This window comes from Protopterus annectens, chromosome 15.part0 (assembly GCF_019279795.1).
Source record: "Protopterus annectens isolate FY-2018-M chromosome 15.part0, PAN1.0, whole genome shotgun sequence".
Taxonomy (NCBI): Eukaryota; Metazoa; Chordata; order Ceratodontiformes; family Protopteridae; genus Protopterus; species Protopterus annectens.
The window spans coordinates 533,546,976-533,564,716 of NC_056749.1; the positions used below are offsets into that span (position 1 = coordinate 533,546,976).

General features: G+C 39.9%; 1 protein-coding gene across 2 annotated transcripts in view; it reads right to left on the minus strand.

Moving 5' to 3' along the window:
• Positions 1-17,741, minus strand: part of ALPK3 (alpha kinase 3) — a 1,816,810-nt gene that overhangs the window by 205,661 nt on the left and 1,593,408 nt on the right. For both annotated transcript variants that reach the window (XM_044057338.1, XM_044057337.1), the window contains one exon: positions 11,724-11,941. In XM_044057338.1, the coding sequence (XP_043913273.1) occupies positions 11,724-11,941 (218 nt within the window). The remainder of the gene's footprint in view (positions 1-11,723; positions 11,942-17,741) is intronic.

Consider the following 17,741-nt stretch of genomic DNA (forward strand, 5'->3'; position numbering starts at 1 on the left):
GACAGAGAAACATGGAGTCATAACATACCAGAATATGCAAGAAGAAACGTCTGCAATATGAAATAAAGACACCCAGAAGTTGTAGTAATATTAAAAGCAACAAGGCTAATAAAATCAAGCATGCTCAAGTATGTTATAGATATATGTAACTCCATATGACCTGCAGAAGGAGGAAATAGCAAACACCAAAAACCGAAGCAATACTAATCTCATGAATGTACCTTAAGTACAGAATGGAGTTTATTCCTGTTACAGTATTAATAACCCTAAACATTTGGAGAAATGAAAAAAAAAAAGAAAGTAGAGAAAATTACTGCAGCACTAGAAGGCACTGAAAAGGCCATTGTGTGGATAAATTTGTCGAGAGAGGTGCAGGACACTTGCCCTGGACTACAGTTCTTACAGAGACAATCAAGAAAGGGTGAGGATGGTGGGTACATGAAGATAGTGTGTGCTTCCTGGAAGTTAAGACTAGGGCAAGACCACAGAACAAAGTAACAGAAGAACTCCAAAGGGAGATATGGACTTCAGGTCTTGGGACCACAGGGGAAACTTCTTTGGAGCAGTGGAGCAAGTTACCCTTCCTTGGAGAGGTGTGGGCTATGGGGTCCCAATACCTACCTTGGTAGGAGAAAAGACTGGTCCCTCTACCTCATAAACCACACATAAGGAACAGAATCCTAGTCTGTATGACCTCTAAATAAACTCATGGTGCTTAAAGAGGGCTTAATGGGAGGACAAAACCCTAAGCCATTCTATACAGAACATATATGAGGTGGTCGGGAAGAATCTCCTGTAGGGGCTCCACTAGTCTATCTATAACTTTACAGTGCAAAATGTCCTGGTGTAAAGTGTAGTGAAAGAAAGAGGAATTTACATGGCATTTATAATTGGAGGCCATTTAGGTAAGGATAAATCCAAAGCAAGGATCCTGGCTACATTTTATTATCTGAGCCTTCTGAAGAAAATTGAGAATTATTGTGCCAGCTGTCCAAAATGACAAAAGACAGCCTTTAAACTGTCTTTAGGAATCCCCTAATTCCACTGCCCATAACTGAAGAATTGCTTGGGATAGTGAGGGCCATTAGTCAGTTCTGGCAATGGACACCAGTATATCATGGTAGCGGACTATGCTACCAAATTTCCTGAGGCCATTCCCTGGAGAAATACTAACTTCAAAGCCATAGAAAAGGAACCAGTCTTGTTATTTTTGTTGGTCAGAATCCTAAAAAAATCTTGACATGACAAGGTATGCCGTTCATGTCTAAAATTATGTAGCACCTCTGCCAAACTTTTAAGGTAAAACAATTAAGAATATCCATCTACGATCCCCAAGCTGATGAGCTGGTGGAATATTTTAATAAAATCCTACAATTAATGTTATGAAAAGTCATACAGAAAAGATGGGAATAACAAATTGGACCAACTTATGCTATACTTAATGTTTTGAGTCTGGGAGCACTATCAGGCCTCTAAGGGGTTTCAGCCCTATCAATCTATTGTACAGTAGATGCCCAAGGGGACTTAGATATAGTCAAAGATATGTGGGAAGAGGAGGAAATATGTTTTAGAAGTGTTCCAAGCATTAAATCAACTTAGAGAAGAGAAGAAAGATAATAATGTAAATTTTGCAGAAACATATTTACTGAGAATATAAGATAGCCAGAGAGGAGTCTACAATAGAAATGCCCAAAACAGGGAGTTTCAAGTATAACATTAAGTTTTAGTTTTGGCCCCTACAAGTGAAAAAACATTTTTTTGCCAGGTGGCAGGACCCCTATGAAGTAACTAAAAAAGTAAATGTGGTGGACTACAATGTCAGACAAGTAGGGAAGTGGCATACAGACCACATTTATTATTTATTTATTATTTTATTTTACATTTTTTTACCAGGAAAGTTCATAAATATTTTGAAATCCTGGAGGGAGGAACAAGTGAGTGTGGTAAGTACATTATCAAAGGTCAAGGATCGGAAGAAGAAAACTAGATTATCATGTCTAATGTGGTAGTGGATGACACACTTTTAAAGCCTCAGAAAGAAGAAATACAGGAATTCCTTTTAAGGAACAAAGGAATCTTCTCTGAGCTGCCTGGGGAAATAATGCTTATCAAAACACCTCTCAGACAAAGTCTCAGGGGAAAAGCTTAATCTTCAACCATATGGGGTACCCAAAGCCCATAAACAAGGAGTAGGAGAGAAGATAAAGAAAACTAGGAGTAACTGAGGAGATGAACAGTGATTTGAACAGTCCTATTACACTAGTTACAAAACTGAGTAAAGTTGGAGATGGTCATTACAAAAGTGGACGGTGTCATCTGTTTCTTTTTTTTGAAGGACTTCAATACAGTGTTTATGTGGTCTATGTCTGTAAAAACGGGAACATAAATGCACAAGGAGCTATTTTATATCCACAACATGTTATTATGTGGACTTAAATGATTGACTTGATATTTTAAATGTATTATCATTACATTAAACCTTTATGGATATCTTTTCACTTCATAGAGGAAACTGTATCTAAATAGTTAACCGTCAGTTTGAAAGTAAATGGTACATTATGTTGTGTCTTTTGGCTTTTCCCGGTTAGGGGTCGCCATAGCGGAACTCCGGTCCGCTAATGATTGGCAATAGATTTTTACGTGCCGAGTTGCCGGCCCTGACGCACAACCTTCAACGAAGGTATGCCCATTCACGCATGCCTCCACACAGAAGACGCTCTAGCTGAGAATTGAACAGGACGTCTTACTGTGAGGTGACAACGCTACTGCAGCAGCACCACCACCGCAGTTAAATGGCACATTATAAGATTTAATATCAAAGAATCTTAACAGTATATTTTTTCACATTTTATAACACTTGAAGGCAATTTTAGGTTTAGTTAACCACCTATGGAAAGGTGTAAACATCTTATTTAATTCATTAATGAGTCTTACTTAGCATAAAGAATGTAGTCTGAATTATGTACACTTTCTACAATAATATAATTTAATCAGACTCAGTCTGTTGTCAGATGTAAAAACGTATTATTCCAGTATAAAATATTTATCTTTCAAGCCTCTGATAATTGATTCATAATTAACTTGAATTATTTATTGTTCTTATATTTGTAGTTAGATGCAGTATACACTGAAAGGGTACCAAAGCAATGAAGGAATTATTGATAAACTCACCAAACTAGGCATCAACCCCTATATCGCTAGGTGGGTTGCAAATCGGCTCACAGATAGAACCCACAGTGTGAAAGTAGCAGATGCCAAGTCAGACTGCTGACCAGTCATGAGTGGAGTCCCACAGGGATCGATCCTGGGTTCTCTCCTGTTTGGCATCTACTTGTCAGAAGTTCAGGCCAATATGGAGAGACTCTGGCTGACCCAGTTCGCAGATGACTGCAAGTTGGGAGCCATTATTAACTTCCCAAGTGATGTAGACATTCTACAGAAAGGCCTCACTGAGACTAATGACTGGTGTTGAAACCATGGCCTTAAGCTTAATGCCAAAAAATGCGTTGTCATTCCCTTTGGGAAAACTTAGTTCCCACTAATTACCACATTGATGGGAGCCCACTGAACACTGAAGGCATTATAAGAGATCTGGGGACACAGGTTGACAGCAACCGCTCCTTCAACCACCACACTGCCACTGTGGTCAGAAAGTCCTTCTATGTGGCATATCTCATTACCAAGGATTTTGCATCCAGGAAGAAAGAGGTCATCATCTCTCTCTACTCGTCCCTCATTAGGCCAGTCATCGAGTATAATGCCCCATTTGGCATGTACCTCACTAGACACATGCAACAGCTGGAAAGGCCACAAAACTACCTCACAAAGAGGATCCTAGGCCTTAAACACATGTCCTACATGGACAGACTCAAAAAACTCCAGCTATTCTCTGTCTCATATCATCTATTAAGAGGCAATCTCTGACTGACTTACAAAGCCATGTCTGACCCAGTTCTGTTAGAAATGCTACATCTAATGAAATCCAAATCCCTCCACACCACACACTCCAAAAACCTCAACCCCATTAAAACAATCAACAGAACATGCTGGAGGGACAGGTTTATAACCCAGAGACTGCTCCTTCTATGGAATAGACTTCCCATACATGTCAAATAGAGCACCTCATTGGCCATTTTTAAGAGAAATCCTGATGAGTAGATGGGAAATAGAAAGTTCATCCCAGTGATTACTGCAGTGGCTCTACTTGATAGAAGCACTGGGAACTAACATCAGGCAGCACAATGCCAGGGCACTTCTATGGGCTAGGCTTCTAAAGGCTTCAGGATCATTAGCCTAGTACACACCTATTAACCTATAAACCTATAAAATGGTGCACATTTCATACCTTGACCTGGCCAAAGCTTTTGACACAATTCTCCACTCAAGAATATAGTAGAAAAGCTAAATAAACTGGCAATAAACCCCTTGTCACCCACTGGATTGCCAACTAGCTCACTGACAGGAAGCAAGAAATCAAAATAGGGGAAGTTACCTCCACAAAGGTACTAGCCGCCAGTGAAGTCCCCCAGGGTTCTGTGCTGGGACCTCTCCTGTTTGTCTTCATTCTGAAGTAAAAGCCAATACCACAGGGCTCTGGATGACTAATTTTGCAGATGACTGCATAATAGGAGCAGTCACTGAATCCTGTCCCAAATAAATAACTAGTGCCAAAATCATGGACCGAAACTAAATGCCAAAAAAATGTTTATTGTATCCTTCGGGAAGTCACTTATCCCAGGAAAATACCACATTGAGAATATCACCTAAGAGTTGATCTAGTAATTCAATTTTTGAGAAATTATGGGAGACAGTGACCTAACTTTTGACCAACATGTGTCCATTGTTGTAAGGAAGTCCTTCTGATTAGACTAAAAGCATGCAAAACCTACAAGCACTGCTGTTGACTTCCCTTCTGGGTGAGGAAAGTAAATCTATATTTTTTGTCTGTAATTTGTTTAAAATGATAGAGCTGCCTTCTTTTTACCTCCTCCATTTTGTTTTCTGTTTTAAGAAATCTGTTTGGCTTGGTATTTTTGTTCTATGTGGCAAAACGACACAAATTTCTTCGACTACCCATTTCATGTGTTTTTACATTGGTTAATTTGTTTCTTGAGTGATACTTAAATACACAGAAAAGTTCTTGGTCTTTGTCTTTTCTGATAAGACTCAAGGCCTGCAAAAACTACAAGCACTGTTGCTGACTCCCTGCTAGTTATTTTTCCTTCACACCCTCTTATTCCTTGATCAGCTTTTTAAACATGGTGATTTTAAGCAGACCACCCCTAAAGTAAACTGAGTTTTATAAGTTCCTCCCTTTCTACACTGTTTTTTATATCTTGAATTATGTATTTGCCTTTCCTTGTGCTTAGTATGGAAAAGGAGCATTTTGCCTCTCATTGTCTGTTCTACTGATATACTTGCTCTGAATTTATCATCTTGCTGGCTGTTTGGATAAAGTAGTGTATTTTTACATCAAGAGGACAGTGGGTTTCCATCTAGTGGCAGTGGGTGGTAGTCTGGTCTGTACAGGTAGGGTAATCACACTAGAGGTTCTTGCAAGTAGTTGTTTTATTGGCTGGAGGGCTTATTAATCAGCTTACCTTGTTTTTACTGCCTTTATAAATTCTGCACAACTGAGTGGCTCTTGGCTCCCTTCTACAAAGCAAAGTACTTTTACGGAATAATCACACTTTATAAGTTATTTGAAGTACACTGATGTATATGTATCTTTACTTCATTTGAGGTAGCATTTTACTCAGGACACTATTTTGTTGTGCTTTTATGTTAGGATGACTATGAATGATCACCTAGTGGCAGTAGGTCTATCTGGTCTATCTGGGATGGGAAACACACAAACGGGTTCAAAGTGTAGTTGTTTTATTGGCCAGAGGACTCAGTAGTTAGCTTTCTCTGTTTCCAGTGTTGTATAATTTCGGCACATTTGCATGGAGCTGCTTGCTGTACCAGTAACCCATGCAGATGCAAACATCTGGAAACACTGATTATACTCTGAAAGTTTACTGTGCTAGTTACCTCATTATAGCATCAAGGACTATTGCTGCTCAGAGAGCATCTGATTTGGGTCTGGCCAGCAGATTACACCTTTAAGCACCCTTCCCTCATCCAGTTGCAAACACCCTCCCCTCCTATCCCTTTCAAGTACACATAACAACCTACAACCATGGTTAGGAACTTTCCTTCTATCTCTACATCCAGCTTGGTGGAAGATGAGTATCCTGAGGCAATGTAGAAACTGCCTTATGTACACTGAGAACCACTTAATTCTCAAACAGACAAATACATTGTCACTGGAGGTAAGACTCTCACATACAGACACAAAAAGCACGGACAGGTTGTCAGCGGCTCACACACATCACTCACCACACCTGTAAAGGACCACACACATAGACCCATATATGCAGAAGTGCTCACATGTAACTTACCCAAACCTCAAAAGCCTCTCAGACACCTTCCTCAGAAACTCCACATGTATACAAATAAGACAATTTCCATCACAAAACATAAAGCTACATATCATTGTGTCTCAGCTATAAAGTGCATAAGGCATAACACTCCACAACTAATATTCTGGTGATAGGAAACTCCATTATGATACACACTGATGTCCCTCTTACCAGGCTGGATAATGGGAAGGTTACAGTTAGTTGCCTGTGAGGGGATGGGATTCATCAGATCATAGCCCTAAGTACAAGTATGACTCAATCAAAGTCCATGTGGGTGTGAATGACCCAAGACATACCACCTTGGACTATATAAGAGAGTCATGAATGAGCTCTCAGAATATGTGTCACATGCAGGTATGAGCCTACCACTCAGCAGCATTATATTGTCTCCATGAACGATGCACAATACGAGGAGGAAATGATCGACTTTAACAATTGGCTTAGATGCTGGTGTCATTCCAAAGGGGTCCGATACTTGTCAGACTGGGAGGACATGGTTGACAGGGTACACTGCTTTGCCAGGGATGATCTTCACCTGTCACCTCTAGGCTTTCAGATATTGACCAAAACATTATTGACCCTCTAATGCCTTTTTTAGGCACTGTCAAACAGACAAACCTTCCAACATAACAAAAGCTACGATGAACAAGCTAAAGGTTATATCTCTCAATGCTAGGAGCCTCAAAAATAAACTGTACTCCCTGGAAGCTCTCCTCACCCCACAGAATGCTGATGGTTGTGTAGTTACTGAAACATGTCATAGAAAGCACTTCAGCAGTGCATGGCTATGATACCTTTCATACATTCTGACCACCCACTGAACATAAAAGAGCAAAACGCGGAGGTGTATCAATCTACATAGAGGATAAGCACATCTCAAGGCTGGTCAAACAATATGACATGCTTGAGCTACTCCATGTTCAACTAACAACAGAAAAAATTCATTACTATATTCTTGCTAGCTACATGTCCCCCACCATGAAATAGGAAACCATTACGGAAGTTACTAGAATCACTCACCATCCAGCCCAATACCATAGTTGTGGGTGATTTTCACTACCCATCCATTAATTGGGAGGCATACACAACCACTAACATGTAGGCCCAAAGTTTTCTTGACTTTGTAAATTCAAATGCCCTGGAATAGCTAGTCTGCACTCCCACTAGGGGAACAAATATCCAAGGTCTGGTACTCACAAATATGGGAGAGTGCTGTCCCCAAGTGTGATGTCCTCACTGGTAAGATCATATCACAAAGCGGCCTCCCTTGAAATAAAGATAAATCTAGTCCCCCTCAACTAAGCTCAAAAACTTTAAGAACTTCTTTAAGGTACATCACCCCCTATTAAGGGATGGTGTGGCTAGTTTCCAAGCACCTCCAAATCCAGAAAACATAGAAACCTGTGCAGAGGCATACACAAAACCATGTACAACCATAAACAACTGCATAGAAATGGCAGTACCAGACTAAAATAAACTCAGGTCAAACTGCAAGAGCAAGCCACTCAGTGGACCACTGATTAATAGGTTGTACAACAAAAGAAAACAAATCCTATCAAGAAGTAAGATGGAATGTGCACAGCACAGCAAAATGTCCCTCGTTAGTCTTAACACATGACTCAGAGAACTAGTCAAGTGTTTGAAAGTAGACTTTGAGGTAAAAATATTTTCCAAAGCTAAGGATAACCATAAGGCACTGCAATCTTAAGGGCAACACCCAACAATGTGTGGAATTAGTTGTAGATGGCATCAGAAGATACAGCAAATCTGCTGGCCAACAAATGAATCTCAAATTTCACCTCCCCATCACACCCAGTCTGCCCCCAAGAAATACCCTCCACCACTGCATCACCAATTATCATCAAAGAACAGGTTGCCACTGTTTTCTCTAAAGCTAAAAACACATCTTTAGTGGGGCCTGACAATATACCAGACTGTTTCATAAACAGCTTAAATCAGGACTTATCAGCCCATTAGGATCTCTATTTAACCATAGCCTCTGTACTGGCTTTGTCCTGATAGAGGGCAGCAACAGTCATCCCTCTGTATAAATGGAGACCATCTACTGACCCTGGAAATTACAGACTCAAAAGTTTGACTAGTCTTATATGTAAGGCCTTGGAAAGAATAATCATGGACCTGATAAATAATGACATAGGAAACCTCTAAACACTGGACCTGACCCAATCCGGCTTTGTCAAGGGCAGGGCATGTGAATCTGGTGATTTCTTTGAGAAAGTCACAAAGGCCATAGATGAGAGTAAAACAGTACATACTGCCTACTTTGACCTGGCCAAAGCATTTGACACAATTCCCCAGTCAAGTATTATAAATAAACTCACAAAACTGGGCATAACATGCTGGAGAGACAGATATGTGTCTCTTCTTTGGAACAAGCTTACTATTCACATTAAGCAGAACAGAGACCTTACCTGGCCCTCTTCAAATGCAATTTGGATCAACAGATAGGGAACTGCAAATTCTCACCTGGGGTAGTGCCTATGCCCCTTATAGTCAGGGGAAATCTGTAAGATACTCAATGCACAGGCACAAATACATGCCATCCTCTTGCCTCTAGGAGCTATATACTGGTTAAAATTGGGTTATATTAGATAGGCTTGTTAAGGGCCCTTAAGACTTTAGCTTAGTAATCTCCTATGAACCTATAACTTTATATTGCACAGCTTATAAACAAAGAGATTTTGTGTAAATCTAGGGATGTTATTGTCCTCCTTTACTCAGCCCTCATTAGGCCAGTCATTGAACATAATGCCCCCTCTGGCATGTATCTGTTCAGACAAATGTAACAAATGGAATGCTCACAGAGATACTTTACTAAAAGGATACAATTCCTAAACAACATGTCTTATATGGACTGACTCAAAGTCCTGTCTCTATACTCTGTGTCTTACAGGCTGCTAAGAGCTGACCTGTGACTGGCATCCTCTGACCCAATACTGATGGATTTACTGCACATCTGCAAGTCAAATGGCATCATAAATACTTGGTCTATGGACCTAATCCTCATCTGGAACATCAACAGAATGGTTTGTAGGGACAGGTATATCTCGCAGAGATACTGCTACCATAGAATAAACTCCTAGTCCACGTAAAACAAAGTTCATCTCTTGTCCATGTTCAAGTACAACTTGGATCTATGGATAGGAAACAGAAAATTTACTCCAGGATTGCCCCATGTATTACTAGTGGACAGAGGCAGCTCCTAAAAGCTTTATTCCATGCATGGGTACCCTTAAATTATCTATGGTATGATCCCAGTTATTCTCATTAGGGGTAATATATAGTTATCAACCATGGGATAGGCAAGGCCAATGTCTAACCAAATGGGACAGGTGAATTCAAGCAGAAAAATGGAAAATGGCTAAGCTGAAAATGGCGTACAAGGGCAGCAAGACTAGTACTTGCCTATGAACCTATTAAGAATTAATAGACAATTGATGTTGCTATCCTTGGTATTTGGTTGTATAATGAGTTAAACTTACATTAACTGTTAAAAAAACTTGGAAATTACTTTTACTTTTTAAGTAATATAATGTGTAAGTATTTAAATTTTTACAATCTCAATCACATAACAAGTTTGTAGGTGTATACTAGGCTAATGACCACCAGGGCCCTTATAAGCCTAGCCATGCAACCCAAATGTGACCCTCAAATTTGATTTATATAGTTGGTGATTTATCAACTGCCTCTGTCGAACAGAGACATAGGAGACAGATCAGATGTGAATTTCTGACTGCCCATCCATTGGTCCAGATTGTGCTTTAAAAGGGATAGGGAGAAACTCTGCTTCACATGGATGGAAGCCTGTTCCAAAGAATAGGAATTATGTGAGAAACATATCTGTTTCTCCAACATGTCCTATTTGCGTCACAAGCAAAATTTTGTTTTTTTAATTTAGTAGTTCTGATGCAGTTTGTTTTGCAGATGTCCAAAAGATTCAGGAAAACATGGTCCAGAGATGTCCTATATGTCAGGCAAATATCACCTCTCAAAAGTCTGTATGATACTGAGTAAAGAGACAAGGCATTGAGGCAATCAGTGTAGGACATTGTGTTTACTCCCTGTATTCTTTCTGTAAGGAACCCCTGTGGACATTCAAGTTGCTGCATGTCTCTGGTCAGGTACATACTGAAGGGGCATTACAGTCTATAACAGATCTGATGAGGGCTGAGTACAGTGATATGATGACCTCTCTGGAGCTAGATGTCATGCCCTTGCTTATATGTTGTGCAACATAGAAGGATTTTCTTACTATTTTGGACACATGCTGGTCGAAGGCTAGGTTACTATCTACATGACTTCCCAGATCCCTGACTAGTGAATCAACCTTTGAGGGAGTTTTATTGATGATGCAGTTCCCTAGGGTGGTAGACGTCCCAAAAGGTACTGTAATGCATTTCTTGGTATTGAGTTTCAAGCCTTGGGTTTGGCACCAAGTGTATATCTGTATTAGACCTTCCTGAAGGGTGTTCTCATCTTGGGGGGATTCAGTGACTGCTCACAGTTTGCAACCATCTGCAAACTTGGTCATTCAAAGGCCTTTGACATTGACTTTGACATCCAATAAGTAGATGCCAAAGAGGAGTGGACATAGCACTAAGACCTGGGGGACTCCACTGGTGACTGGCCTCTTTGTGGAGATAGCCTCACTGATTCAAACCTCTTGGGTCCTATCAATGAGCCAGTTAGCTATCCATCATTTAACAACTGCACTTCATACCTCTTCAGGAAAAAAAGCAAAAGCATGTAAATGAATCATTTATACTTGTATGTGCTCCATAAAACATGCACACTATATTTATTTTACGTTTATTATGGCAATTGTGCAGCGACTGCGTTGTGCACTGAAAAATGCTAACGAAAAGCTTCAGTAACATAGCTAACAGTGTAAGGCAACAGTATTATGAAGTGCCTGAGCTGGAGTCCAGATGTAGCACTTAATTATATTTCTGTTGTGTATGTCAATGTTCTATGACATATGTAGTTCACACTGATATGTGTTTGTAATCAGTATTTTTTGTGTAATTAGTCAGTTATGCATTGGGAAAGATTAAGGCACAGAAGGGACACATGCACCAGATTTTCAGTAGCTTAGTCATGGTGTAACTAGACTGTAATCTGTTTAAGTCCCAAGTAAATTACATAATTCTTTTTTAGCTGTTATTTGCAAGTGTTATATAATAAATGAACATCACACTCCTCTGCATTTGTACAAGAATGGCAATTAGTAATCCTTACCTTCTAAGTTTGTCAGTAGCAGGTTTCCATTTGTCCACTGATAGAGCCAATGCAGAAATGTACAGCACTTTTGTTCAATCTCTGATGTACTTCGTATGACCCAGTTGCCACTTCTGTCAATCCTGCTGTATTTCACAAACTTTCCTTTTAATTCTTCTTCTATTGTTGCATATGGAATATTATTAGCTGGCCGATAGATAATATATAATGGAATTATCCTGGAAAAATGAACAATTAGAACATATAAATAATGTCAGAATTAAATTAGTTCAGTGTGTATTTTATTACATCTGTGTGAAGGTAGAAGGGGATAATAACCCTACATGCGCCTTTAATTGCATTTAACATTTTAATTTCCCTCTTTAGCAAACTTCACCCTCCCCTCTTCCGATCTATCCTATGCCCTCTTGAATGCCTCCATGGATTCAATTTCCACTATTCACACTGACAGTCCATCCCATGCGGCTACAACTCTTTTCATGAAAGAAGTCCTTACAATTTGCAGGTAATTCTCTCTTATCCTCTCTCTGTCCTTCTAGTTCGGAATGAACATTTCATATCATTCTAACATAATCCTGTGCACCTGTTATCAAGTTCTGTCTGACTTCTCTGCTCTCTAGTGAAAAGAGCTACATCTGCACTGATCTCTGGTCATATTCATTCAACATTATTGCTTTCTAGTGGATTTCCTCTGGGTTGTTTACAGCCTCATGCCCTTATCCTTGTATGGCCTATAGGAAGTATAGTTGTGTAAGCTGCACTTACCATAATAGTAGATGCTTGATTAAACCCTGCTACAGTACCCTTTGCTATATGGGTTATATCCTACCAATGATATAATAGCCACCCAGTCTTCTAAAAGCTTTTAATCCCCCTCCATATGCACATCACACACACATGTGCACCCAGGCTGCTGTGTCTCAGGCTCTTGTGTGGAAAAAACAGCAGCCTGAGCACCAAAATACTTCAGGACTTTCTTGCCACAATAAAGGGGATGGATACTGCCAGGGGAATATAGGAAGGGTGTGGCTACTGCAGCAGTGATTTAATCTAACATATACTGTTCTGGTTAGTCCAATTTACACAACTGTACTACATTTACCCTAAATCACTGTTGTAGTAACCTTAGTTATATGGATAGATCACTGCATCTTACACAGCCTTTGAGAAGGAAGGCTTAGCACCCAGAAACCCCTGTAGAATAATCCTAGCAAAACCTGAACTGGACCTGGAAAAGGAATCCAGAATGTATAGAGGACTAATTAGCTATCTGTAGAACTTCTAGAGTCCACCACCACGTCATCAAAGATGACACGGCTCTAGTAGAATGTGCCTTGATCTTGTCTGGAATTGTTTTACCACAGTGGGAATAACAACAAGAAAAAGGAAGGGACAACCATCTGGAAATTGTCTGTTTTGTCATATTGCCCCTTCTGTCCCATCATAGGAAAAGTACAGCTGTTCAGCTTTCTTAAAGGACTTAGTCCCATCAGGATAATACCCAAGTTGCCTGTGCATATTCAAAGTATAGAGCGTCCTTTCTCCTTGGTTTAGGGGTTCAGGAATGGCTACAGGGAGAATGATAGCTTGATTCTAAACAAACTCTGAAACTACTGTTGGCTTGAATGAGGAATTTGTTCTTAAAATAACTTTAGGACTACGGAATACCAAATAGGTTTTACCCACCATGAAAGCTTGTAATTCATATAATCTCTTGCAGATGTCAGTGCAATAAGCAACATAGTCTGTCAAATCATGACCTGAAAAGCATCCAGATGAGCTGGTTCAAAATGAGGCAGATTTAACTTTTCCAGCACAAAGTTAAGATTCCAGCAAGGTGCTACCTATATTATAGATGGTTGTAAATGCAAAACCACTTTCAAGATCAGCTAGACAAAAGGCTGAGAAGAAAGAGGAAGATTCATGGTTAAATATGTTGAAATGGCTGGCAAATGCACCTTGCTAAAGGAGTAAGACAGGCTAGAGGATGGTAAATCAAACAAATACTTAAGACCCAGTGGTACATAATCCTTGAGTGGGCACTGGTTATTAGTGTGGCACCACATAGAAAATCCTCTCCACTTGCCAATTTAAGATTTCCTAGAAGCAGATTTTCTTGTATCTTTTTGTAGCTGCTGCATGTCTTCATGAAGAAGGTGCCTAAAAGATATCAAAATTGAATAATCCTGGCAGTCAGTTGTAGTTGTTTCAGAACAGGGTGTATCAAACGCCTGTATTTTGCGAACAAACACAGTCTGTGAGGAAGCTTGTGGCAATTGCCCTTGGCCAACTGTATAAGAAGCGAGAACAGCTGTTGCCTGAGTCAGAAGTGAGTCGCCACAGTGATCTTTGGAGCATCCTTGTGAATTTTTGGAAACCTTGGATATCAGTGGACAGGGTGGAAATTCCCAGTCTTGGGAAAGAAAAAGCATCTATTTTTCAGTCTTGCTTGCAAGGAATCTTGGTGCAGATGTTTTTTTAATTGTCTGTTTTGAAAGGAGGGGAGCAGATCTGAGGTGTTCCCACAAATTAATCAATTCCTAGAAGAGCCCTTCATTCAATGTCCATTCCTGAAAGTCTGATCTGGTCCTGCTCAGCTTGTTTGCTACTACATATTGCTCTGATGGAATGTAGGAAGCTTGGAGGGTTAGACAATGTTTCAAAATGACCTCCCAATCCACTTTAGCCAGCCTGGACAGAGGGTAAGACCTGATGCCCCCTGTTTGTTTATATATCACATCACTGTGATACTGTCTGCAATCACCTGCAAAGGTCCCAGGGACCACAGACAATGAACAGATTGTATAGCATGGATCACAGCTAACATCTCTTTGACATTTGTGTGCTTTAGCCCATCTGTTTTGTTGCAAAGACCCTGCACTTTTACATCCAGAGAAACTGCTTCCCAAAAAAATCTGAAGCGTCTGTTGTCACAGATTGAATTTGGGATGAAAGAAAAATTGGAAGACACTGAATTCTAAGCAATTTGTTGTATACATCACAGATGTTCTCTCTTTACAAAACCCAACATTGAAATCTGAAATTCCAGAGGCTGGCAATGTTGAGTCCACATAGTTTTTAAAAAACAGTAGATTCTTTTCTTGTGCAACCTGACAACAGGAATCATTAGAACCATGGATGCTATGAACCTGAGAATCCTGAGAAACTCTCTGGCTAAAGTCTGAGACAGATAAAAGAAGCTCGTGAAGATTTCCAGATACAAATCCACTTTCTCTTGGGTTAAGAATGTCTTTTACAGGGGACAATGTATACACCATCCTATAAACACAATCCTGTGAGGAAGAATTAAAGAGCATTTTTGACTGATGACCTGAAAACTCAGGTTGAGAAGAAGATCTGTAACCTAAAAGGGGCAGTTGATGCCTGGAAAAGGTCTGCAAAGATAAGTAAGTCATCTAAAAGGAACAGCTGTGCAAATAAAACTTACCATAACACTAGATGTTTGGATGATCACTGCTGCACTAGCATTAGCTGTATCCTGCCAAGGATATGAAAGCTAGCCAGCTTCCGAAGCTTCCGGGCACCTTCCATAAGCCCAAACTGTCAGGCAGCTTGAGCTGAGCTGACTGAAATATAAGTTTGCAAGCCAAGCCCTTCATAACTTTCCCACTACCAGAGGGAGGATGGCTAAGCCCTAGGAGCAACAAAAAAAAATGTCCATACACTGACATAAAAAAATGCACTAAAAAAACAACGGGGGTGGAAGGAAGGAGCAGATGCTGCCGTGATCATTTAAACATCTACTGCTATGGAAAGTTTACTTACACAAAGGTTCTATATTCATCATATTGAGCATGGCTGTAGCAGCCTTAGCTATATGGGTAGATTACCCTAGCTAACTACATTTGGGAGATGGAAGAAGAAGGATCTAATGGCCCCTGAAGAATGGCCCTAGCAATCTAGATAAGAAATAAAGCTTGTAATGCCTTGTAAATGAATGTATTAAGGACCAGGTTGCTGCTTCTACAATATTTCTAGAATCCATCTCTTTCCAAAAAAGGTTTTTAAATGTTCTCTTGGAATCCCAGCTTATGTAAGAGATCTCTCATCCAAGTGAGACATTCCTGTCATTTTGAAAAAGACTCTGCAAAGATAAACAAGTTGACTAAATATGGAAGAATGTGTAAACCCTGTAGCCTGCAATTTGTGAACACTCTTGGAACAGTCTTGGAACATTGGATAGTCCAAAGGGTAAGGCAGAGATAATCCAGACACAAAGAACCTTAAGAAATGCCTAAAATATGGGTAAATAGGAATGTGATGATAAGCATGTTTTAAATCTAGTGTTACCAGGAAACTGAAATGAGGAAGAAGAAGAGGTTGCAGGTTGTGAAGTGACATCATTTTGAATTGGGCACCATCACAAACAGGTTTATGAAAGAAACATCCAACACTGGTTTCAAATCATCTTTTTTCCTTGGCACTAAAAACATCCTTGAATAAAACCCTTTCTCAATCTGGGAAGAAGGAACTGATTCTATCATTCTCTGGGACAGCACAAATTGAAGGAAAGGGGGAAATAAATGAGTCTGGTCTGGTGGATAAGGAATTACCCCCTAGAAAGGAGGGATTTCCTCCAAATGCCATCTGTAACTTTTATGAATGATCCTCAGAACCACACCTTTCAACCGCACCAAATTCCTCAGTATTTACCAGTTTTGAGGCCAAAATAATGGGGTGCCACGAATTTCCGAGTGGCCCATTTAATTCCCAATTTTTTTTTTTTTTTGCTTTTTTTTTTTTTTGTTACAACTTATAGCTTTAAATTTATGGCAGCTGTGCAAATTTAAGTTTCAGTCCTCCCAGCACACACCCACATGCCGCAGCACAGGTCAGGTAAGGAAAAAAAAAAAAGAAAATCAGCCCAGGTCACTCTATTTTAATTCAAATGTGCTTGTGATAAGCTTTATAGCTCATAATGTTTATGCTCGGACTGTGTGTGGGGTAGCTGGCCACTCTGGGTATCAATTTTAATAACTGGTAGCAGCTAAGCAGAATGAAGCAGCAGCAATTTTATTTAAGCAGAGTGGAAGCAGCAGCAGCTATTTTATTTAATATTTAAGACTAGAGACAGTGGTTCCCACTGTGAAGCAGAGTGGTTCATTATTGGCAGCAGTTCTGTTGTTTTATTTACGCAGAGTGGCTCTGCTGCCGTTACAGGTGTATTAAGCAGGTGTGTGTGTGTTTTATTTAAGACTGCTGCACAGAGTGGTTCCCCATTGTGTGTGTGTTTTATTTAAGACTGCAGATCTGTGTGTGTGTTTTACATAAAATCTGCTAAGTTATCTGATACATGGCTGTTACGGTAATTGGCGAACAGCTATTGTTAATTAGAGTGGTTCATTGGAACTATTTTAGCTAAGCAGACTGTGTGGTTCATCGTTCCAGCAATTTATTTAAGGTGTGTGGCTCACTGCAGCTAGGAGATTAGTTATGGTTCATTTCCAAGACTAGGAGGTCATTCTGGTGAATTGTTCTTAATAAATCGGTGGTGGTCAGAGTTCAAATCTGTTCAGCTGGCGGCGCGGCAGAGTTCAAATCTGATACATGGCTGTTCTGGTAGCAGCTACGCAGAGTGGAAGCAGCTAGTTTTAAGGAGAGTGGAAACAGCTAGTTTTAAGCAAAATGGTTTATTGCAGCTATTTTATTTAAGCAGACTGTCTATGTGTCTATCTCTATTTTATTTAAGCAGAGTGGTTTGCTCCGGTTTAATAACAGCAGCTATTTTAAGCAGAGTGGTTCGCTGGAGCTATTTTTAGCTAAGCAGACTATGGTTCATAATGTTGTTCCAGCAGTTTATTTAATGTGTGTGGTTCATTGCAGCTAGCAGATTAGCAGTAGCTATGGTTAATTTCCAAGACTAGGTGGCTGTTCAGGTGAATTGCTCTTAATAATTGATGGCAGAGTTCAAATCTGTTACGTTGGCAGCAGAGTTCAAATCTGATACATGGCCGTTATGGTAGCAGCTATGCAGAGTGGAAGCAGCTAGTTTTAAGC